Raw genomic sequence first — 23560 nt, 5'->3', positions numbered from 1 at the left:
CAAGAAGAGTCAGGCGGGGCCCCGGGCACGACTCCCACCCCACCCCCGCCCGCACGGCCCCACTCTCCGCTGGGGCACAGCCAGCCCAGGCACAGGGGGGCCAGCGAGTTTGTCAGGTGCTCAGATGGTGTGACTGGAGGCAGAGGATTTGCCAGCAGAGCAGGTTGCTCCCGGGTGTGTGTGCACGTGCGCGCGTGCGTGTGCGTGTGCGTGTGTGTGTGTGTGTGTGTGTGTGTGTGAGCCCGTGCAACGCCTCTGGGTCTGTGTTTTTACTGCACTTTCCTGTTGGCTTCCAGCTGCCCCGCCAGTTCCGGGGAGGGCCCTGGGCCAGCCGCTGCCCCCCCCCCCCCCCCTCTTCCCCCCCCCCGCCCCCCCTCCCTCCCCCCCGGCTTTCATAAAGTCCCGGCCAGCCTCGGGACGCCGCGGAGCCGCCCAGCCTGGGGAAACTGGACGGCCCGGCCCTTCCTCTGTTTCCCCTGCGGGCAGTTCAGACCATGGGAGGCCCCTGCCGCCGCAGCAGCTTCCTTCTCCTCCTTCAAGGTGAGGATTTGGGGGCCCCGCGGGGAGGGACGAGGGGGCTGTGCGGAAAGCACCCCTGGGCCCCTTGGCGCTCCGTGCCCCATGGAGAAATGGAAGGTGTGGCTGGCAGCTCCGGGGCCCCGCGGCGGAGGAAGCCACATGGCCAGGCAGGCACATTAGGAGAGGGGCTGGCAGTGCTCTCAAGGTGCTCTAGGAGCCCCCACCGCCACGCAGATCTCCGAGCTCTGTCCCAGAGACACTTTGGGGGCTGCCTCCCTAAGAGGGGAAACTGAGACACGGGGGAAGGAGAGAGGGCAAAAAGTGAGTGCTGGGACCCTGTAGGCAACTGCTTTTAACAGAGGGCATGGGGGATGCTGGGGAGCTAGGAGCCAGGACCCCTCCAATGGGGGGGGTACTCCCAACATGTCCCCCACTGTCTCGGTGACAAGGGCAACCCCAGAGACCCCCACCCTTGCTCCCCCAGACCCAGCCAGGACTCCGCGGTGGGTTGAAGGAATTTTGCCAGCTGTGGGTTTGAACTTGATTTTTCACTGTGACTTTCCCCCACCACCCCCCCCCCTCCCGCCCCACCCAGAGCGTCTCTAACCGTTATTGGGACAGCTTGTTGCTGAGCGACCAGGCAACAGAGTGAGGAAATGACATTTGGGGTGCCCCAACCAGAGCTTCCCTGGGCCACAGGGACGGGGGTTCCCTGTGCTGGCCCAGTGTGGCAGGCACGAGCGCAGGGACTCCCCCCAACGTCCCCATCCTGGCTTTCCTCAGGAGCAAGGATGGGAGTCTAAGTGGGACACAACTAATGGGGGGTCGTGTGTCCCTGGGGCCAAGTCATGGAGCCGCTGAGCTCATTTTCCACAGCAGTAAAATCATCTCCACTTTATAGGGTTAAGTGTTGAGTGAACTTGACACAACTATTCCTGGTTCACAGTAAGAATTAAGCAACAGCACTTTATTTTTTATTTTACTTTGTCTAATTGCCTTCTGGGCAGGACACTGGTGGGCCTGGGGTCTGGGCTGGGGGTCCTTAGCAGGAGGAGCAAGAGGAGGGTGACTGCCCCGCCCCCTGCCCCCAGGGTCCCTAAGCAAGAACCTATTGCTCAGGGCTGCACAGGCAATGCAAACCAGATGGGACCCAGAGCGGATGACCAGCAGCTCCTCTCCTGGCTCCTGTTTAGGTGATTTCCAAGGCCCCAGATGCAGAACGCCTGGCCCAGCAGCCTTGGTGGGGGAGGAGATCCCAGCCCAGCCCCAGTGGAGGGGATGGGGCACAAAAGAACCCCCCCACACACACACACACCACAGTCTGGGAAACTTGAACTCGATTCCACTTTCCTCAGTCCCCCTTTTTTCACCGGATTCTTCCTGAGCTGTTTCTGGGCTCCAAGCCTCAGTTTGTCCATCTGTGGAATGGACATGACCAGAGCCCCTGCCTCCTAGGGCAGTTCTGAGCATGGCGGTTGCTATTTGGGGCTTTGGAAGCTGGGGACAAATCAGTTCAGGTCCCACCCTGCTAGGGAAGGTCATTTTGTGGTCTGTCCTGCAAAGAGGAAGTGGGTCGAGGCTGAGGGTAGAACTAGCTAAGCCCTGTGGCCAGAGAGGAGGAAGAGAGGGATCCTCATTTGAGGGAGGGGAAGGGCATTCCAGCCTCAGTTTACCTTGGCTGGGAGGACCTCTTGGAGGGGGATCTCTGGACCCCCACTGGCCTGAGGGGTATCCAATTTGGACATAGGAACTAAATGGTTGGGGTACCCTCAAGTCTGTACTCCCCACAGCCCCTCAAGCCGTGCTCACAATGGCCAACTCCAGAATTCCCCTGGGAGCCCCATCCAGGGGCAAGAGAGTGTGAGTCATCCCTTCCCCTTGGCCCAGGAAGTGATTCATGCCCTCCCGCCCTCCCTCCCGGGCCCCATCCCTCCGCCCACCATCCCGCTTTGGGTCTCCCTGGATAACTGGGGTCTCCACAGCTTGGCCAGCATTCCCAGATTGGCAGAGACACGGACGTCTCCCCTGAGCCCTTCCCATGCTTCCACCTGCTGCTGAGGCACCCTCCTCCCTCCCCCCTCCCTCCCCATTTCCATTCACCCCCCTCCTTCTAACTGTGTCTCTGTCTCCCAATCTTTCTCTCAATCTCTCTATCTCTGTGTCTCTCTGTCCAATCTCTGCCATCTTGGTCTCTCTCTTTCCATGAGTTCCCTATTTCTCTGTCCATCTCTAGCACTGCCTTAACTTCAGCCTGTTTCTTTCCCCCCACCTGTCTGTCCCCTCCTTCCTCTTTCTCCTCTTTCTGTGTCTCTGGCTCCTTCTCTCTCTCTCCCTCTCCTTATTTTCTCTCCATCACTATCTCCTACTCTCTCTCTCTGGTGAACAAGGAGCTCCCCATCCCTAGAGCCCCTGCTGACTTGAGGAGGACCCCCAAACACATGCCTGGGGAGTAGGGTCCCCCTGAGCAGCAGGAGTGGCAGGAGAAGAGCACCACCCCACCACCCCAAAGTGAGCCCACTGTGTCTTCCTGTGTGCCGGGATCCGGGGGTGAAATGTCACCACTGGGTCTCAAGCCAGTCGTTGGGCTGACAGATGTCATGGGTGTGGTGTGCGCACACCTGTGTCCCCCAGCCAGGGTGCAGGGGCCGGAGCATCTTACATTCGGGGGCATCTGGTCCCCAGATGAACACCTGGTCCAACCCTTCACCTTCACATAAAGAAACGATGATAGTAAACACTCGGACACACCAGGCAGTATTCACGCGCTTACTTCTCACACGCCTCTAGGAAGGGCGGCCCATCATCATTCCCATTCGACAGATGGGAAAACTGAGGCACTGGGAAGAGAGGTCACCTGACCAAGGTCTGGGATTTGAACCAGGGCCACCCATCTCCCGTCTGTCTACTGAACTGTTGTCACAGGTCAGCAGGAGCCAAGACCCCCAGGGGCTTGGGCCCCTTCCCCACCCTCAGTCTGAAACCCATCCCAGGCAATGGTGGCAGACAGTCTGACTGTGGGCACTGGAGTCCAGGTAGGGCTGCTTGCTCTCGCATTAGAGACGGACAGAGCCCAAGCCTGGGAGGGGTCAGCAGCCCCTTTTCCCTCAGATGTGTCACCCTTAGTTCTCCGTCAATCCTTCCATACTCTGGGCAGCCCCCCAACACACACCCTCTCTCTGTTCCAGTGCTGGGCGTCTCGCTGATTCTGTTGGAAGTTGGATCCCAGAAAACCAGTGGTGAGACTGCTGGGAGCAAAGAAGTCACAGCCAGAGCCTGGGGAAGGGGCCCTGGGCCCCCACAGCCTAGGCAGGGGGGAGGCCTGCTGCAGGGGGAAGGCCAGGGCTGCCCCTCCCAGCAACCCCTCCTTTGGGGATGATCCTGTCCCCCTCCCCAGCACCTGGCTCAGACCTCACCTTCCCACTGTGGTCACCATCCCCACAGACTGTGCTCGCTGGTGCCCTCCGAAATCCACGTGTGTCAATGCCACCACCTGTCGCTGCTCCCCAGGATTCATTTCTTCGTCCGGGGAGATGTTCACCAGCCGCTTGGAGAGCTGTGATGGTACAGGGGCTTGGGATGGTGCAGGGGCGCGGAGACGGTGGGGCATAGCCCAGTGCCCATGGGGGATGCGAGTGGTGGTTGGGGTCTCAGCCTTTGGCCTTGGGACTGTCATCAAGGGCAGAGAAAAGAGAAAGGAAAAGATAGAAAAGTGGAAAATAAGTGAATAAACATGGCTTCCTGGAGAGAGAGGAGCTCTGGAGTCTGTGCTTCACTTTGCCCTTCCCGGACTGGGTGGGAAGATGCAGAGCTGCCACCCCCCACCATTTCAGCACTCCCTACTGAGCTCAAGTCCAGGATGCCAGACAGAGGGCAGAGAAGAGCAGAGCTCACTGATTGGGCTTCAGGAATGGCTTGCTCCAGCTGCAGCCCAGCCTCTACAGCGTAGCTTAAGAGTCTAATCCTTTCCCAAAAGACACTTTAAGCGTTGGCCCCGTGCTGGGGAGTCAGGTGTGGGATAGGGATCTCTTCCTGAAGGAACTCATGCCTTTGGGAGGTGACCCTTTACCCTGTTGTGTTCCAGACATCAACGAGTGTGGACCATCCTCGGCAGTGTCCTGTGGAAAATTCGCAGATTGCCAGAACACAGAGGGGAGCTTCTACTGCACGTGCATCCAAGGATATGAGCTTGCTTCCCAGGCAAGAACATTCAGGAATGAGAGTGAGAACACGTGTCAAGGTAAGAGCCACCCCGCACTTTCCATCTCCCCGTCCATGAGGTTTGGGGTCACCAGAGCCATTCCTGAACCATCCCACGTCTGTCTGCCTGTTCCTGAGCCTCCAGCACAGAGAGGCAGGGTAGTGTGGAGGCCAAGGGCCCAAATCCTGACTTTGCCACTTGATAGCTGTGATAGCTGTGTGTGTGAAACACTGGCCAGGACACTTATTCGGAAATCACCGTTAATGTGCAAGATGTGATAACATTATTGTGATTTGTGTGTGTGTGTGTGTGTTTTTTAAAGAGTCCCTATTTTTTACAGATGAAAAGAAAAGTAGCTTTGCTTTTTGTTAACTGTGTGACCTTAGACAAGTTCTTTCACTGCTCTGTGGCTATTTACCCATCTGTAAAAAGGGGGTGACAATGGTGCTTACCTCATAGAATTGCTGGGAAAATAGAGACAGCAAAGCACAGAATGGTGGCTGTTGGGTTTTGAATGATCCTCATCATGATTAATGCACCCCCTCCAAGATGGGCACCCCTGGGGTCTGCCCCAGGATGGGCATGGAGACCGGCTGCTCCCGTCCACCCCCCACCGCAGTCACATCTCTTGCCGTGGTCTTGCCGGGTGATGCCACAGTGCGGGCCCAGGTGAAGCCCGGCCTCTGTGCATCACCAGGACTTGCCCCCCTCCCAGGGAGAACAGCAAGCACAGGAAGGGGCTTCGGGTATCCACAGGGGGCAGAGAGGGCCAGCAGTGAGTGGGCAGGAGCAACCACTTGCCCAGAGGGAGGGGGTTAGCGCAGAATAGAGAGAGAGCAGGGGAGGAGAGCAGAAGTGAGAGGTGAGGACAAGGTGAGCTGGGGGTCCAAAGGACTCTGGGGTGGGTCCATAGGCCCTCCCTGCTGTGGAGAGAAGAGCCTACAGCCTTGGTCCCCAGCGCCGTCCTGCCCTGCGTGCAGACAGAGGGCTGCAGAGCCTCGCCAGTGGGAGGGAAGGGAGGACCTGCGCGTCCGTGGAGCCCAGGGGGAGGGCTCTATCCACGGCTCTGCTGCTCCCTAGGGGCCTCTGGGTGAACGCTCGGCCCCAAACCTGTGGCCTGGCCAGAGGACAGAGCCTTTCTGTGACATATGCCTGGACAGGGGGTGCCGCCCCCCGACTGCTGTGAGCCCCCAGCATGGGTGGTCGCTGTGGTTACAGAGAGGCTCTATTGCTGTATCAGAACAGGCCAGGGCTGAGAGAGGGGGCTCGGTGAGGCCGCTGGGCAGGGACATGGATGCACAAGAGACGGGAGAGGGACCACTGTGGACCTCAAGCTGGGTGACAGGGCGAGAACAGTCTGCTGGCTTGGCCCAGGGCCTGCTGCCTCAAGACCTAGCTCTGGGACGGGCTCAGCCTTTGCCGCAGCTGAGGACACATGCCGCCATGTCGTGGCAGTGGGATCTGCTGCAGACGGGAGACCCAGGCCCTTGCTCCACTTTCCCCCAGGCATCAGAGGACGTCCTGGGCACCCACCTGGTGTCCCGAACCTCTCTGAATCCCAAGGCTCAGAACCCTCCCCGGAGGGTCACTTTCGGATGTTTGGACTGCCCCCCTGCCTCCCCAGCATCTCATTTGCATAAAACAAGAGGGGAATGGCATTCAAGATACTTGGCAGGAGGTGCAATATCCATCCTCTTCACCACCATCAGTACCCGCCTGAATGAGACCTGCCCCCACTGGAGCCCACATGGGCCTGGCCATACCAGGAGCCCTCTCAGGCCCTCGGCCACAACAGACCCAGGGACCCCATCAGGAAAGGTGGGAGGACGGAGATTTGAGGGCGGGTGTGCGGCCGGCCCTGCCCTAGCCAGCATCCCACCTGGAGAAGGCTCTTCCTGATACCCTGACCCCGGCTTCTCAGCCATTCGGCCTTCCTCTGTTTCCCTGCGCAAGGACCCTCCCTGGTAGCTTTGATTCAGCCTGGATGACCAGGACCCAGAGGATGTTGTGTTTGGGGTGGGCCAGGTGACACCAACCCCCCACCCCCACGCACACACATGCACACACACTTAGAGAGTCAGGTGAACCCAGAAGCTCCTGTCTGGACCAGATGACAAGAGAGGCTGTCATCCAGGACCATTGCCCTGGGTCTAACCCTCTCCTGAGGAGGTCAACTCAGGTCCCATGGAGCACTGGACCGCTCAGGGACTGAAGACGGAGGCTGAGCCCCATTCAGCTGGGCCCAGTGTGTGCATCCCTGGTGGGAGGCCAAAGGCCAAGAAGACAGAAACATGGGCCACCTCTCGCTCATCAGCACCTGCCAGAAAAAGGCATCTTCACTGCCCCAAGGCTGCCTGACTGGACATCAGTGACACTGTCCACCCCAGCCTGGTGCCCACTGTCCGGACGGCCCTGACTTGTCTGGCACCATCCTTACTCTCCCTGCCCCACCCAAAAGCCTCGTCCTTGGAGGGCCTGGCTCAGGGGTGGGTCTTGTCCATCTCCGTGGAGCTGGAATCTCAGGGTTTGCATGGATGGGAGTGTTCTGCAAGGATCACTGGGATTCCAAGCGTGAACTCAGCCAGTGAGCGGCCACCCTGGGGGAGTTAGGACGAAGACCATCGCTGGGAGCCATGACAGGTCCCGGTCCGGGAATGCAGCATTTCCCCTGCACTTGGTTCCCAGGAAGGCCCACCCTGGACTTGTCCAAGTCCTCAGGCTTGGACGCAGGTGGCCGTGATGTCCCTGCCCCAGCTGGGAGCTGCCCAGAGAGGCCGAGGGAGCCAGGGCTGGCAGACGGGGAGGACTTGGACCACTTCTGGCAACATCTGGAAACAGAACATCTGGGCCACCATGCTCGCCCATAGCACGCCTCCGTGTGAATTAGAAAAGGCACCCACTCACCAGAGAAGAGACAGTGGGGCCTTCCAGATGCTTCTATCCCAGGACACAACTGCAGGCACCCATCACCCTCTCCTTCCCCCTGCAGACGTGGACGAATGTCAGCTGAAACCCCGAATCTGTAAAAGCCGCAGCATCTGCACCAACACCCAGGGCAGCTACACCTGCAAGTGCCTGCCCGGCTTGGAGCTCAGCCCGGGCGACCCGAATCTGTGCACAGGTAGAGGCCCTGGCAGACGCTGTGAGGCTGCGCTGGAGCTGGGGAGGGGCCGAGGCAGATCCCGCAGCCCCAGGAGGAGGGAGAAGACCCTCAGGTTCCAGAAACACCAGGGGTTTGCTCTGCCCAAGGATTCATCTCCCCGGAAGGTCACACCACAGAGCAGGGAGGCAGCAGGGCCTTCTGGACCTGGGGTTCCCTTGTGGAGCCCCCAGCCTCTGCGCACACCTCCCGGCCTCACCCCTCCTCACCTGTCACATGGAAGCAGAGGAAGATGTCACTTCCAGTTCCCAGAAAGGGAACCTGGGCCAGAGCTGGGGAGGGAGTAGGCAAGAGTCCTTAGAAAGAAAGTTCAGGCTCCATGACTCAGTCTCCCTCCTGGTTTCACAGCCTATAATCTGGGGACCATGGTCCCTGCTGTGCCTCTCTTGCAGGGAAGCCATTGTAAGGTGCTTTGAGGTTGAAGTTGAAGGTCACCAGGCGTAGCATGTGCAATAATGGTGGGGTCCTTGGTGCCAGGCAGTAGAAGAGGGGCAGTGAGTGGAGGGGACCCTGACCCTCTGGCTTTGTCCTCAGATGTGAATGAATGCACGTCAGGGCAGAACCCATGTCACAACTCCACCCACTGCCTCAACAACATTGGGGGCTACGAGTGCCGCTGCCGCCCTGGCTGGAAGCCAGTTCCTGGGTCCCGCAATGGCCCCAAGAACACCGTCTGTGAAGATACAGAGCTCAGATGCCACATCCTGGAGACCCACACTCAGAACATCTGATCACATATTCAGTGGCACCGACACAAACCAAGCAGAATGACCCCTGGGGGTGCCCTGTTGTGCCAGGAGTTAATTCTTTTGAGACTGGTTGGGAAAAGATCTGGGGGTTCTTGGGGAAGGAGCTGGGGTACCAAGGAGCAGGCTCCTTGGAGACCCCAGACAGCAGCTAATTACTACCTGGGACAAAGGTATTTCTATAGTCACAACCTGCACATCTGTACAAGGCTCACGTGCTTCATGTCAGGCTTCCCACACTTCCCATGACCCCTGCATCACCAGGATGTGGGTTCAGCGGGTGATATCACCTCCAGCCAAGGGGAGACACTAACACAGGAAAAGGGGGCAGGACACGGAGGGGAAAGGGGTCCTGACTCCCATCTTTGTGTCCCCAGATGTGGATGAGTGCAGCTCTGGGCAGCCTACGTGCCACGAGTCCACCGTCTGCATCAACACCGTGGGCTCGTACAAATGCCACTGTCGCCGGGGCTGGGAGCCCAAACCCGGATTCCAGAATAGGCAGCCCAACACCACCTGTGAAGGTACCTGGTCTGACCTGACCCCAGACCCCGCCCCTGACACACACAGACTCTCACACCTAATGAATGGTGTTCTATCCCCTGCAGAGATGTCCTTCCCCACCTGGACCCCACCCCCTGGAATCAAGAGCCAGGTGAGTGTCCCCAGCAGGGACCAGGAGGCAGGAATCCCTCTGTGCAGCCCGCCTGATCCACCCATTTTCCCCCAGCTCCCCCACCCACACATGAGGCTCTCTGACCCCCTTCATGTCCCCTCTCCTCAGAGCATGTCCCACTTCTTTGAAAGAGTCCAAGAACTGCACAGAGACTTCAAGCCAGCCTTGGCTCAGGACACCATGCAGGTAAGGGCAAGAGCTGAGGGGACCCCTGGACAGCATGGGGGTGGCTGAGGGATGCTTCCATGTGGGTGGAGACAGCCCAAGCAGGGGTTACACAAATACAGATGTACATACACACCCCAAAACATGTACACACAACACACACACACGGAAGGAATATAATGCCAAAAGAACGGAGCAGTTAGGAATTTCACCTCCATGGTTAGACCACGAAGGTTCAAATCCTCCCCAACACCCCCCTACCCCCACCCATTGTACTTTCTGCTATGTGACCTGAGGCAAGTGACTCCCCCTCTCTGGGCCTCAGTCTCATCTGAAAGTAATGCCTGCTCTATATAGTTGGAAGGTTTTACGTGAACTAATAGAAGGAAAGTTCAAAGAAAGAGCGGGGCCTGGCATGCGGTGAGCGTGATATGTGTTTGCCTATGTGCTAAGCCGGGTAGGAATGTGGGAGCCCCTGGGTCATTTTAAATATTCTAGGAGCTATATTAAAATAAACAAGTAAAATTACACAAGTGAAATTAATGTGAAGACTGCATTTAATCCAATAGATTCATAATATTACCACTGCAACGTGGAGCCACATTTCGGGTGCTCGAGAGCAACCGTTCTGGACAGGGCAGACCTAGACCAGAGACTGGCAGGAAGCCCACGCCTGGGACAAGTTAAGCACCAGTTACGGTCCATGCGTGCAGGCCTATACTCAACCCCCTCACTTGTTTTCTGACTACTGCACCGTCTCAGTGATTCCCCTGTCACCCCACTGACCCCCAGGCCGCCCCAGGTGGTTCTGCAGTGTCCTCCTTGGTGGAGGGGGCTGGTGAGGTCAGGGTCCTTTGGGCAGCCCCTGAGGGACAGTGACGCACCAGCTGTCACCTGTCACTCGCAGGACCTCATCAAGTCAGTGGATGAGATGCTGGAGGCCCCCAGGGACCTGGAGACCCTGCCCCTGCCTGAGAGGCACCTCATGGCCACCCACTTCCTCTTGGGCTACGAAGCAGTCCTGAGGACGCTGGCCAAGGCCATGCCTGGAGCCTCCTTCACCTATCTCTCCCCTTCGAACACAGGTGAGACCTTGCCCTGTCTTGCCCCAGCCCTGGACCCCAAACCATACCCAGAGCCCCCAGTCACTGCCCCTCTCTCCTCAGAGCTATCCCTGATGATCCAGGAGCGTGGGGAAGGAAACATCACCATGGGTCAGAGCCATGCACGGATGCTGCTGGACTGGGCTGTGGCGACTGGAGCCAGGGATTCGGGTAATGGCAGGGAATCCGAGAGGACGCCAGTGGGAGAGGGGAGGGGAGCGGGGATGTGGCTAGGGGTGAGGTTCTGAATATGTAACAACTGGAAATTGAGCTATCGCCAGGGCCCCTGGGCATCCTGGTGGATTGGAGAGCCTGAATCAGAGGTCTCAGGAGGCAGGATGGGGCATGGGAGGAAGGAGGGCAGCAGAAGGTAACCAACCTGTCTATCCCCCAGGCCCCACCGTGATGGGTATCCTCTCCAGCTGCAACATGCAGAAATTGCTAGCCAATGCCTCCTTGGAGCTGGAGCCTGAGAAGAAAGTTGAGCTGAACAAAATCCACCAAAGTCCTTTCCGTGGTGCCGAGCCTAGGCTCCTCTCGGCAGTCAACTTGGTCTTTCTGAGCAACACAAACACAGAGAAACTTGACTCCCCCGTCACCTTTGCCTTCTCCCACCTGGTGAGTATTCAGGTGGGGAGGAATCAGCCCTACTCCTCACCCCTTACTTAGCCAAGGTCACGGTGGTTCCTCTGCAGCCTTCATTTCCCCACTCTGCTCCTTCCTCGGACGGACCTCAGGGCCTTTGCACTTGCTGTGCCCTCTGTTTGGGACACAATTTTCTCCCACGCAACTCAGTCCTTTACCTGGCTCCAGTCTTTGTTCAAATAGTACCTCCTCTTTTAGGCCTTCCCTGACCTCCTTATTTAAAATTGCAATTTGTAGTTATGCCCCATCTCCCTCTATGCTGTTCCTTGTTTTAATAGCACTTACTCCCTTCTAACACACTATCTAGTTTACGTGTTAGATTTATTATTTACATCTGTCTCCCCCACTAGCATGCCAACCCCAAAAGGGCAGGGACTTGTGTCTGCCCTGTTTGTTGTGTGCCAGGCTGGGGGACAGAGCAAAGTAGGTGCTCAGTAAATACTTATCAAAGGAAAAGCAGCCCTCCTTGGGCTCAACTCAAGCCCAGGACCCAAGAATGGCTCCAGGCTAACCACTCCAACCATTCCCACCTGCCCACAGCCGGAGACACCTGGGCCACGGCAGGAGCTGATCTGTGCATTCTGGAAGAGTGACGGCAACAGCAGTGGGCACTGGGCCATGACAGGCTGCCAGACCCTGGGCACCAGGAATGGCAGCACCACCTGCCGGTGCAACCACCTGAGCAGTTTTGCCATCCTCATGGCCCACTATGACATAGAGGTGAGCAGCCAGGGGCCACCCTCAAAAGCCCACAGGTGGCAAGGTTGGCTTAGGTGAGACAGGCAGCTGGTTCTTGATGGTTAAGGCCCAACTGGCCCTATATGGTCACACAGACCAGGTGGCCCCACCCCATGCCTCCCAGCCTCTTCCCTGGGACCCCCGCCAGACCTCCCCATGGCTCAGCAATTAAGCGGTGTGGCCTGGCACTGCAGTCCCTGCTCTGACTGTCCACTTCAAACCAGTTGTTAAATATTGCTGAAAGCTCCTAAGGGAGCACAACTTTCTGTATGAGACCTCAGAGACCCATAGGCAAGCTGGTCCGCATGTTTAATTGGAATGGGCCAAGCAGAGTAGGGGCGCTTGTGGTCGAGGCCAAAAGTCCAGGAAAGACAAAAAGGTGGGTTTCAGTGAGTTGACAATGTGACAGGTGTAGAAGGAGTAAAATTTGAGATGAGGGAGAGGAAGATCAGAAAGATGGGACCATCAGTATTAGAAAAGAAGGATGTGGCCTTGAGGCTTCCCTGGGGACCTTCTCAGAAGTCTGGGTGTTCAGTGGGGAGGCCCATCAGGAGGAACTGGGGACCCCTGCTGCATCCATGGTTGTTGGGGGTGCCAGGGCGGTATTTAGGATGAGAGACACACAGCAGGCTTGCTCAGGTCTTGAGGGCAGAGGATGTCGGGGGAGGTGAGCGGCATGATCAGAGACCTACAAGGCAGGCCCCAGATGGGTCTGGGTGGTGAGGCCCACGAGGGCAGGAAGTCCTCAGGGCACTGACCCAGTCCCGCGCACCCCATCCTGCATCTAGGACCAGAAGCTGGCCCTGATCACCAGGCTGGGGCTGGTGCTGTCGCTAGTCTGCCTGCTGCTGTGCATCCTCACCTTCCTGCTGGTGCGGCCCATCCAGGGCTCGCGCACCACCGTGCACCTGCACCTCTGCATCTGCCTCTTCGTGGGCTCCGCCATCTTCCTGGCGGGCATCGAGAACGAAGGCGGCCAGGTGAGGTCCGGGCCGGTGGAGGGTCCCACCCTCACCAGAGCGCTAGGCCGGCGAGGCCCGGGAGAGGGGGAGACCCGCCCACTCCCGGGGCTCGGTGAGGACAAGCCCGGGAGGCACGGGGCTCCCGCCCCCGCCCCCCTCCAGGCCGCGGCCCCGCCCGCCCGAGGGAGGGCCCTGTGGGGGCGGCCCCTGGCGGCCCCGCCCCTCCCCGACGTCGCCCCGCCCCCGCCCTGCAGGTGGGGCTGCGCTGCCGCCTGGTGGCGGTACTACTGCATTACTTCTTCCTGGCCGCCTTCTGCTGGATGAGCCTCGAGGGAGTAGAGCTCTACTTCCTGGTGGTGCGCGTGTTCCAGGGCCAGGGCCTGAGCAAGTGGCAGCTCTGCCTGATCGGCTACGGGGTGTCCCTGCTCATCGTGGGCATCTCCGCGGCCGTCAACAGCGAGGGCTATGGCCGCACCCTCTAGTGAGTGCAAGCAAGCGAGCGGTTCGAGTGGAGGGCAGGGAACCCCAGTCCGGGCCACAGTGCCCCGCCCCTCCGGGGCTCTGACGGGACCCTCCCCTCTCACCCAGTTGCTGGTTGAACCCAGCCCGTGGCTTCCTCTGGAGCTTCCTGGGACCTGTGACCTTCATCGTTCTGGTAAGTGCCTCCCAGGCCCCAGCCTGAGGGACGTGACCCCACACTGAGCCCTACTAGACCAGTTCCCTCCCTGCAGTTCCAAGGACTCCCCCTAATGCAAATTCTGTGCTCCCCGCCCAGTGCAATGCTGTGGTCTTCGTGACTACTGTCTGGAAGCTCACTCAGAAGTTTTCCGAGATCAACCCAGACATGAAGAAACTAAAGAAGGCCAGGTGAGAGCAGGGGCCAGGAGGGGGCTGGCAGGGAGCCTAGGGTGTGTGAGCGGAGCCTCCACCACTGAAGCCCCGCCCTCCCTGCAGGGTGCTGACCATCACGGCTGTGGCTCAGCTCTTTGTGCTGGGCAGCACCTGGGTCTTCGGCCTCTTCCTCTTCAACCCGCAGAGCTGGCTGCTCTCCTACACCTTCACCATCCTCAACTGCCTGCAAGGCCTCTTCCTCTTCGTGCTCCACTGCCTGCTCAACAAGAAGGTGAGCTGCAGCCACTATGGGTGGGGTGCGCAGGGGCCCCAGTCCCGGGGCCTGCCCCTTCCCTAACCTGGCACCCTGGGCCCCACAGGTGAGGGAGGAGTACAGAAGGTGGGCCGGCAGGGTCACGGCGAACAGGTACTCGGAGTTCACCACATCCACGTCTGCCCCCAGCCACAATCAGACCCAGGTAAGGACTGAGCCTGGGGTCGGGGTGCTGGGCCAGAGGGCACCCCACCCAGACTCCGTTCTCACGGTGCTCCTTTCTCACCAGGCCCACAGGCCCTCCGAGTCCGGTATGTGACAGCGCGGGTCTGGCCAGGCCGGTAGCTCCTGCGGCCTCAGCAGCTTTTGCACGTGCTAAAGACTGTCCCCTCCTCCCTTCACCACTCCGCTCCCTCTGCCCTCCTGCCTTGGCCCCCACGTGCATCATAGAAAGCAGGGGGCAGCAGCTGTAGTCTGGCACCGAACCCCAGAACACTCAGCCAGGTGGGGAGTTGGACCTGCCGGGCCTGCTTCTGGCGGCCTCTGGGCTGCACTCCAGCCGGGACCCAACATGAGGGCAGCGGCTGGCCCGGGGCTGCAGCCCGTCCCTGCTACACAGGCCTGGAAAGACCAAGAACTCCTGTGCCCGGCCTGGCCTTTCCCCTCATCTGTCTTTGCCACAGAACGAGAGGCCAGGGTGCTGGGGCCCAAGCTGCCCCTTAAGCTAAGACTGAGGCCAGGGGTGGGAGAAGGGCAGGGGCCCTCCTAGCCCCATCGCCTGAGGTTCACGGTACAGAGGCCCATCTGCCCCTGGAGGCAGAAGGCTCTCGCTGTTGTGAAGGTTGTGGATACTGTATGGTTTTTTTTTAATCTGTATAAACCTTTCAATGTTGACACTTAAAAATTAAATATCACACTGATAACAGAAGCTGGCTGTGGGGGATGGCTGGAGCTCACTGGCCAGGCCTGCTACCTCCGTGAAATGCTGAGAACTGACAGGGCAGGAGCGAGGATTCCGTAATAAAACTTTACTCATACACAAATCTACAGCTTTTGAACAGTAAAAAGGAAGGCCCGCTGATGCCTAGAAAGAGGCCTGGAAGCAGCACTCAGGACACAGGGCCGCTCTGGCCATCAGGCGCGTGGTTACCGGCTCTGCTCAACTGTAAGACACAGAGGGGAAGCCAGTGAGATGGGGAACAGGGGTTCCTGTCTGGGCCCAGCCCCTCGGCCCGCCCAACACTTACTGTATGTGGAGATGTCGATTTCTTCAGGAAGTTCTGCCACGTTCACTTCAAACCTGTCCTGAACGTCATTGAGGATTTTGGCATCATTCTCGTCAGATACAAAAGTGATAGCCAGACCTTTGGTCCCAAAGCGACCTGCACGGGCCACCTGCAGGGTAACAGAAGCAGGGGGTCAGGCCACAGAGACATAACCTGGGGATCTGATGACAAGCAGGGCCACATCCTCATTCATTGCCCTCCCGCCCCCCCCCCCGGAGGGGGACGTCAGGGAAGTGACACGTCTGTGGAACCACTCACTCGGTGGAGGTAGGTGTCCGAGTCCTCGGGCATGTCATAGTTGAAGACGATGTTGACTCGCTCAATGTCCATCCCTCGGCCAAACAGATTGGTGGCCACCAGGATCCGCCGCTGAAAGTCTTTAAACTGCTGATAGCGTGACAGACTGGATGCAGGAGGAACAAGAGGCGGCCATCAGACACGGGGTTCCTGAGCGGCACTCCCCACGCAGTGCCTGCCTGGGGCCTCTGAGGGCGGCACGCACTCACCGCTCCTCCTGGGCCATGCCCCTGTGGATAGCAATGGCCGGGAAGTTCTGCTCCACGAGGAGCTGGGCCAGGGCCATGCAGCGCTGCACTGACTTCACGAAGATTACCACCTGCGAGGGAGGGAGGCAGGAAGCAGCGGTCAGAGTCAGAGCGCCCCCTCCCCCGCACCCAGAACCCCAGGAAGGGCCACACAGTGTCACCTGGTTAAACTCCAACACATCCAAGAGATCAAAAAGCTTGCGGTTCTTCTCACTGTCCTTGAGCTTGACGTAATACTGTTGCAATCCGTGCAGTGTGAGCTTGGTCTCATCGTCTACAAACACCTCCATGGGCTGTGCAGGAAGGGGCAGGCAGGGCTTACTTCCGGGCATCTGGCCTGCCCAGAACGTCCTAGCGAAGGACTCCATGCTGTGATGCTTCCTGGAGGGCGGGCTGTCTCCCAGTATACACCTCTCTCCCAACAGCTGACCTAAGCCCTGGTCTGACTCAGGTATAGACCAAGCTCAGCTCCCAGTCTGACAAGACACAGGGGGGAAGGCAGGCCCCTGGGCCTCCCAGCATTCTCGTGCAGTGAGGGAAGGGTGGGTGTCCTGGAGCAGCAATAGCTCAGGCCCCAGAACCCAGCAGGGCCAAAGCTGTCAGTCCCAGCCTACTCACGTCTTGCATGAACTTCCTGCAGACAGGCCTGATCTCCTTGCTCAGGGTGGCGCTGAACATCATGCACTGCTTCTCATGGGGTGTCAGACGGAAGATCTCCTGCACATCCCGCCGCATGTCTGGGTGGGGAGGGCAACAAACGGGTGCGCATGAGTGCCTGGCAGACCACGACCCCCACCCGAGACCAGCCCCAGCTCCTCCCAACCTGTGCCAGGGAGCCGTTAGCGCCTTGACGAGGGCGGTGTGAGCCGAGGAGTGGAGGGAGGGGTGAGTCCCGGGTGCCTGAGGGGCTGGACTCGGGGCGAGCACAGGCGCGAGAGGAGCTGCCATCCACTTACACGCTGCCAGAGCGGAGCAGCCGTGCCAGCGCGCCTCGAGCCACGCTTCAGGGAGGGGAGCCTGAGGCAGAGACAGCCGCTGGGGTGAGAGCTGCAGCCGCCTCCCAGGACACAAGCCCCATCTCCCACCGGCCCTGGCGGGGCTCACTCAGGGCAGGCAGGGGGCTAGAACTAACTCAGCAGGCGGCGAGGCCACCCCATTCCAAGGGCTAATACGTACACAGGCCCGGACGCGGCTCGTTTGGGCCCTGTGGCCCCACTCAGCTTGGGCTCAGAAGCAGCAGGTCACTCTGCCAATGCTAGAACTTGCTCTAAAATCATGTATAAAAGACCTGTGTGCCAGCTACCCATCTGACCCCTCTCTGAGGCAACCTTTGGCCTATCCTTTCAGGGCCCACCTGGCTCTGAAGTCTGGGGGGCTAGAGGGGCTGTGAGGGTGGGGAGGGTGCGGCTGGGTGGGCCTCTGGCAGCTCCCATACCCAAAGAGGACGCTCACCCAGCTGCTCCAGCATCTTGTCACACTCGTCCAGCACGAAGTGCTTCACGTTCTTCAGGTTCAGGCTCCTGTTCCGCACCAGTGCCAGGATCCGGCCTGGTGTCCCCACTACGACATGGGGACAGTTCTTCTTCAATACCTCTTCATCCTTCTTGATGGAAAGGCCCCCAAAGAACACGGACACCTACGTAGGTGGGGAGAAAGTTGCTTTTGCCTGTCTAAACGCTGAAGGCTCACACCCACTCCAAGCTGATGGCCACCCAGCCTGTAGCCCTACCAGCTTCTGCTCCAGCGGCCCCCTAACCTCCTCCCCCGGCCCCCCCGCCCCGGCCTAGAGCCTGAGAGCCTGGCCATGACTCCAGTGGAAAGCAGCCCCATGGCTAGGACCAGCACAGGCCTCTGGGGGCCATGCATAATTCATCAGGCTTTTAAGGAACATAAACCACCGCAAACCTCAAAGGCAGCCTCTGCAGCCAAGCTTGGTAAACACTGGCTGGGCCAGAGCTGGGACAGCGAGGCTGCAGAGGACCATGCAGCACACCCAGCCCGGCCTGAGACTTACCTTGACACTGGGCATGTACTTGGAGAAGCGTTCGTACTCTTTGCTGATCTGGAAGGCAAGCTCCCGCGTATGGCACATGACCAGGACTGTCACCTGCAGGGCAGGTGGAAGAGAAACACTCAAGTCAGTGTCCCAAGTCCTGCCCCAGCCACAGCCCACACCAGTGCTCTCCCATAGGGGCCCATGTCCCTCAAGGGTGCCTGCCAGACTGCTCCCCACACCTCCTGCCACTGGAAGGTCCGGTCCAGATGCTCCACCTTCTCCCCACCCTTCGCCTGCCATTCACTCCCTGTGTCCCTTCAGCTAATGAGGACTGTCTCCTGCTGCCGGGATCCACAGGGAGACCTAGCTGGTGAGGTAACCACCAGACTCCTGAGAGTCTGCTCTCTGGCTGGCCCATGACCACCGAAGAAGGAGGCTGCTCCCGCCTTCATGCCCACGATGCCAAGTGCTGCGACCACACAGCCTCCCCGTGACTCTCCCTCTCCTTCAGTCGACCCTAAGGAAACCAGGGCTCGTGCACCCACACGTGCCCCCATGGATGTGGGCCCCAGTATGACAAAAGCACAACACAGGAAGGCACCTCGATTCTCCAACAAAATTCATGTGTGAGGAAGTAACTGTCAGCAGCAATGGTAGTAACAAATCTTTATTCAGTACAATCTCACCTGAATAAACTTGTACAATCTAGAAAAGCACATGACAAATTAACAGCTGTACCTCTGGCAAGGAAAATCATGGGCCCTTTTCAGTTTTCCCTCTCAGCTGATCATTTCTGGGGGGATTCTGTCACAACTAAGTATGGTACTTAATCTCAAAAGCCCACAAAGAGTACACAGGATCGGAAACGTTTAACACGGGGAGCGGTAGACACTGGCGCCTCAGGCAGCTCGGGCCCAACAGGGAGGGCGCCCACCCACCTGTCCGTTTACTGGCTCGATCTGCTGCAGGGTGGCCAGCACGAAGACTGCCGTCTTGCCCATCCCAGACTTGGCCTGGCACAGGACGTCCATGCCCAGGATGGCTTGGGGAATACACTCGTGCTGGACTGAGGGAGAGAGCACGCATGAGCGACCAGAAACCGGATGCTCCCTGGGTGCAGGCTCCTCGCCAGGTGGCTGAGGAGACCACAGTGAGGGCGCTCAGAGGAGGCTCTTGGCAGGGGAAACCAGGGAGGCATACCCTCAGATGGATGCTCAAAGCCACAGTCCACTATGGCCCTCAGGAGCTCTGGCTTTAGCAGAAAGTCCCTGAAGCCAGAGCTGTGGATGGAAACATAGGAACCCTTGACGTCTTTCTTGGGGGGAGCAGGAGTGCTCTCTGGAGGAGCCTGGGGCTCTTCATCTTCCTCATAATCCAGAAGCTCATTTTCCACATCCTGTTCTGCCATGGTGCTGAGAACAGAGGAAGGAGAAGAGCTGAAGGAAGCGAATGAAAAAAAACCCACCCATCGAGGGTCACTGAGGGAGAAGGCTGCGCAGCAGCTGCGGTCTGTTGACACAGGTCCAAGAGGAGCAAGTCACTGGAGCCGTCTTACAAGCCGGCACAGAAAGGACCCAGATGATGAAGCTGATGGCCATCACTCTCTGACCCCTTTCCCTCATACCCTCCCCCCAGCCCACACACTCCTGCAGAAAGTCCCACCAGCTCCACCTGGGAAGCACCTCCTAGCCTAGCCTGTCGTGGTCACACCCTGCCCTGCTGCAAGCCACCTCATCTTTCTCTGGGCTCCTGTCCCCCATGCCCACACATGCACACACCCCTCCACCTCCAGGGCCTCCCTCTGCTCCGAGTGAAATCCCCATACTTCCCTATGGTTCTCACATCCTTCCTCGTTGGCCCTTGCACACCTCATTCCACATTACCCCTTTCAAACCACTCCCAGCCTTGCCTGGCTGCTCAGACTCATCAAGCCCCTACCCCCAAGCTTTTGCAGCACATTGCCACCACCAGGAAAACTCTAATGAGCCACCTCAGCCCACCTAACCCAAAGGAGCTCGCTCCCCACCACTGCCCAAGGAGTCCACCAGGCCTGCACGGGGTAGGACCCCTGAGACCAGAAGATGTGGCTGCCAGAATGCTGGAGAGACCTGAGTCTGTGTGAGAGCATAGTCTGCCCTGCCCCAGCTCCTCCCGCTATTTGTGGTCTGCACAGGGGAATAATTAAGTACTCTCATGAACAGGCCTCCCACTGGGCCCAGGCCAATAAAAATAGAGCTGAGATGGTAAACAGAATTAATACAAAGCTTGCTCACCTCCTGGCTTTATTTAATCCAATACAGCACCTACTGGGTGCAAGCTACAAGAGACCCCAAAGTGAGAATATGATCTTTTGTCCTCCCAACCCCACCCCAGCCTCCAAGTCTAGAGGGAGGAAGAGCTGAAGCAGTCACTCTTCTTCCTGAGCTGAATGTGGAGGGTCCTGGGCCCACTTTATGGCCCTCCCTCTCTCATTCTCTCCATGACTTCATCCAGCCCCAGGGCTTTAACCACCTCTGTGTGAGAGACCTCCCAAACTTCTGTCTCTATGCGGTGACAGCTCTCCTCAACAATAGCCTCTGTTACCCAGCTTCCTCGTCCACATCTCCCCTTGGAACCTGAACGCAAAATACCCAGAGCAAACCCTCTGTTTCTTCCTGCACACCTGCTTCTCAAAAAAGGCAATTCCATTCTCTCAATGGCACTTTCTCTCCCCCTGTCCAGTCAGCCAACAGGTCCCAATAGGACAATTAGGCCACTTCTTGCCCCTGCTACCTCACTGGTCCCAAGCTACCTTCACCTTTCTTTCTTTTTATATATTTACTTAAATAATCTCTACACCCAACGTGGGGCTCAAACTCTGGACCCCAAGATCAAGAGTCGCATGCTCTTCTGACTGAGCCAGCCAGGTGCCCCTTCACCGTTCTTTTTTAAAATTATAACAGCTTTACTGAGATATTCACATGCTATACCATTCACCACTTAAAATGTACAACTCACTGATTTTTAGTGTTCTTAGTACAGTCAGAAATATATGCAACGATCACCACAGTTGGAATGCATTACACATTTCACTTGGTCTTCAAAAAGATCATACCCTTTACCTATCATCCTCCCCATCCCAACCCCCTTGGTTACCACTAACCTACTTTCTTTTCCATGAATTTGTTGTTTCAGACATCTCATAAATGGAATCATACAATATGTCACCATTCATCCAGCTTCTTTCACTTGGCATGTTTTGACACTGATCCACTTTGTAGTATGCATCAGTACCTTAATCCTTGTCATAGCTGAACATTCCCTTGCATGGGTATACCAGTTGATCCATTGTCAGTTGATGGGTATTTGGGCACCATCACCTCTTGCTTGGATTATGCTAATACTAATAGTCTCCTCACTGGTCTCCCTGTTTTCCATCCCCCTCCATCTTCTCTCCTCACAACAGCCAGAGGGAGCCCATTAAAGCTACATCAGAGAATGTCACCCCTCTGCTCAAAACCCTCCACAGGCTCCCACTGTGCTCCGAATAAAACTGAAAAGAGTCCTCACCATGACCTACGAGACCCTACACGAACTGACCCCCCTCTACGCTCAAACCTCATCTCCTCCATCACCCTTACTCACTGGCCTTGCTGCTGTGCCTCAAACCTGCCTCAGCACCTCTGCACTTGCTGTTCCTGCTGCCCACAACGGTCATGAATCCCTCTGCTTTCTTCAGGACTCTTGCTCCGGAAGGGCATTTCTTGCAAGCCACAACTAAAAAAGCACCCTTTTTTTAGGTCATGCCTGTCAGCCCTTTTGCCCAGCCCAGAGCCTAAAACAGATAAGCACTCAACAGCAATGGCTGAATGAATAGAATCAGAATTGAGGCCTCAAGGCAGAGTTTAGGGGCTAGAACAAGCATATACCCTTATCTGATTCTTGAAAAAAAAAAGTACTCGGAACAGGAAGGGGTTACTTCCCATGCAGCCAGGCCCTTGTGAGGAATGGAGAGCAAGACTGGCTGGTAGAAGTAGAGGCAGAGGACAAAGCTGGGAAAACTGTTTAAGTCGAGGACATTCATACTTTGTTAAGCAATAAGGAATCGATGATTAAATTTTTGAGTTGAGTGACTCAACTGTCCCAGAGCAATTTACTCCAGAGTAGAAGATGAGTGGGGAATGAGACCAGCAACAGGGAAAACTAGTCACCAAGGGAGGATTAACCAGGGTGGGGGTGTTATGAAGGAAGAATAAGGTGGAACATTCAACAGGGCAGGGCTATCTCCTGGGTAATCTCTGGGCAGAGAAGAGCTAGTCACCTGCTCTGACCTTCAAACCTGAGTGACCAAGAGGAAATGGTGCATTTAAAAGATACAGGTCAAAAGAAATCGTTTTGTTCTTAGGGGGAGACAGATTCAGGGACAGCCTGAGTTTGAGGCACAAAATCTAAAGCTCAAAACAAATTAGAGGGGGCAAGGACTGCTGGGGTTTGTCCCACCCAGCGGGGGTGGCTGCGACGGCTGAGGCCCCAGGAGCAGATGAACTTGAAAGCTGACACCGGAAAAGTGACAATTCAAACACGCCCACGGGTACCCACTCACTCTCAAAGTGCCCCCAGGGAAGACTTCCACCTCGGAGTTTGCCTTTTGAGACATCTTTTTTGCTCTAAATCTCTGGAACCCCGAATCCCTTAAACGCAGAGCAAGAATATAGCAGAGTGGGGGAGGGCAAGTCCCTGGGACTTGAAGAAGCCTGTCGCGTCTACAAGCTCGGGTTACTCCCACCGCAACCCCAGACCCTGGCGCCGCCCCACCCCCCGAGCCCCCCCCTAAACGGCCTAGGCGGTCTCCTCGGACAAGCTTTCGCCCCAAGTCGGGTTCGACCTGTGGGCCGCCATGACAGCCTACTCCCGGAAGCGGGCATGCTCCCCGCGCGCCAACAGCCACCGGCCCCCCCCTTTGCGCATGCGCTGTGGCGTTCAACGGCCACTGCCGCGCGCGGCGGACGCCCCAACCGCCACGCCCCCCCTTGTCTCGCGCCCCCTCTTCTTCCTCCTCCCCTTAACCTCCGGCGTTTCCCCTCGCCCGCTCGCTCGCCCGCAGGTCCGAAGTCTCCGCACCGCGGCCCCGCGCCCCGGGCCCATCGCTCACCTGGTTCCCCGTTCGCCTCCGCGTGCTGCGAGGAGCGCCGTCCGACTCTGGTTACCGGTCGCGCGCCTCAACACGAGCGGCAGCGCTTCCTGCCTCCTACGTCGGTCTGCGGCTCTGCTCACTGGACTGCTGGCTTTTCATTCAAGAGAGACGGAAGCGATGATTGGATCCTGCAAGAGGCGTCTGGAGGCTATTGGTGAAGAGAGGAAACAGGGCGTGCCTCATGCCTCAGGTTCATTGGTCAATCTAAAAGTAGGCGCCCTGGGCTAAGGCCGACGTGGGACCGTGCGCTGTCACGTGATTGGCGGTTTGCCTTCAGTGGGCGTCGCCATATTTAGTACTGGCCGCCGAAGCCGGGGATGATTTGCCTTTGGCGAGTGTCTCGCCTTTATGTAACGTGGCTTCTACGTCTGGCATGGAGTTCAGGGCTTTTGAAGTGGGCGTTAGCCCGCGGCCACTTGGTTCTCCAGGGTGGAGGCTCTGAAAGAGTCCTGAGAAGGATTGGGAGGTCGGAATGACTCCTGCGTGAAGAGGACAGTTTGCACCCGCCGTTGACGGTTCCCATTTGCTGAGAGTCTTGTCCTG

General features: G+C 57.9%; 2 protein-coding genes across 7 annotated transcripts; one reads left to right on the top strand and one right to left on the bottom strand.

Annotated features, from left to right (window-relative positions):
• The first annotated feature begins 405 nt into the window (after window positions 1-405).
• On the top strand, window positions 406-14945 carry ADGRE5 (adhesion G protein-coupled receptor E5). Of its 3 annotated transcripts, XM_034998329.1 has the most exons (20): window positions 406-540; window positions 3705-3755; window positions 3961-4080; window positions 4601-4756; window positions 7707-7838; window positions 8412-8558; window positions 9001-9147; window positions 9232-9278; window positions 9408-9485; window positions 10372-10549; window positions 10631-10738; window positions 10962-11185; window positions 11753-11932; window positions 12739-12930; window positions 13167-13393; window positions 13501-13567; window positions 13688-13779; window positions 13867-14035; window positions 14124-14222; window positions 14307-14945. In XM_034998329.1, the coding sequence occupies exons 1-20, from the start codon at window positions 495-497 to the stop codon at window positions 14334-14336; spliced, it is 2490 nt and encodes an 829-aa protein (XP_034854220.1). In that variant the 5' UTR covers window positions 406-494; the 3' UTR covers window positions 14337-14945. The 3 variants fall into 3 exon arrangements, with proteins under 3 accessions (XP_034854220.1, XP_034854221.1, XP_034854222.1); XM_034998330.1 differs by lacking the exon at window positions 7707-7838; XM_034998331.1 differs by lacking the exons at window positions 7707-7838; window positions 8412-8558.
• Window positions 14720-23074, bottom strand: DDX39A (DExD-box helicase 39A). 4 transcript variants are annotated; one of them, XM_034998335.1, is made up of 11 exons: window positions 20987-21100; window positions 19045-19256; window positions 18783-18910; window positions 17863-17955; window positions 17301-17484; window positions 16467-16585; window positions 16010-16141; window positions 15810-15919; window positions 15562-15706; window positions 15265-15412; window positions 14720-15180 (listed from the first exon to the last, which is right to left on the bottom strand). In XM_034998335.1, the coding sequence occupies exons 1-11, from the start codon at window positions 21052-21054 to the stop codon at window positions 15164-15166; spliced, it is 1356 nt and encodes a 451-aa protein (XP_034854226.1). In that variant the 5' UTR covers window positions 21055-21100; the 3' UTR covers window positions 14720-15163. The 4 variants fall into 4 exon arrangements, with proteins under 4 accessions (XP_034854226.1, XP_034854224.1, XP_034854225.1 ...); XM_034998333.1 differs by lacking the exon at window positions 20987-21100 and adding an exon at window positions 22976-23074 and having other exon boundaries at window positions 14720-15412; XM_034998334.1 differs by lacking the exon at window positions 20987-21100 and adding an exon at window positions 21118-22335 and having other exon boundaries at window positions 14720-15412.
• Between the last annotated feature and the right edge of the window lie 486 nt (window positions 23075-23560).

Source organism: Mirounga leonina, unplaced genomic scaffold, assembly GCF_011800145.1.
Source record: "Mirounga leonina isolate KUSES-001 unplaced genomic scaffold, KU_Mleo_1.0 Mir_94, whole genome shotgun sequence".
NCBI classification, from domain to species: domain Eukaryota; kingdom Metazoa; phylum Chordata; class Mammalia; order Carnivora; family Phocidae; genus Mirounga; species Mirounga leonina.
This window is presented reverse-complemented; position numbering and strand designations above follow the sequence as displayed.

What these genes read in the sequence shown, in the direction of transcription:
- ADGRE5 (XM_034998329.1), top strand. Translation starts at nt 495, where the DNA reads ATGGGAGGCCCCTGCCGCCGCAGCAGCTTCCTTCTCCTCCTTCAAG. An exon ending in GAGTGAGAACACGTGTCAAG is followed by an intron (nt 4,757 to 7,706) that starts GTAAGAGCCACC and finishes TTCCCCCTGCAG; the next exon opens with ACGTGGACGAATGTCAGCTG. An exon ending in AAGAAACTAAAGAAGGCCAG is followed by an intron (nt 13,780 to 13,866) that starts GTGAGAGCAGGG and finishes CCCTCCCTGCAG; the next exon opens with GGTGCTGACCATCACGGCTG.
- DDX39A (XM_034998332.1), bottom strand. Translation starts at nt 21,054, where the DNA reads ATGGTGACATATTGTATGATTCCATTTATGAGATGTCTGAAACAACAA. An exon ending in ATTCATGGAAAAGAAAGTAG is followed by an intron (nt 19,257 to 20,986) that starts GTTAGTGGTAAC and finishes CTCTGTTCTCAG; the next exon opens with CACCATGGCAGAACAGGATG. An exon ending in CTTTGAGCATCCATCTGAGG is followed by an intron (nt 18,911 to 19,044) that starts GTATGCCTCCCT and finishes TCTCTCCCTCAG; the next exon opens with TCCAGCACGAGTGTATTCCC.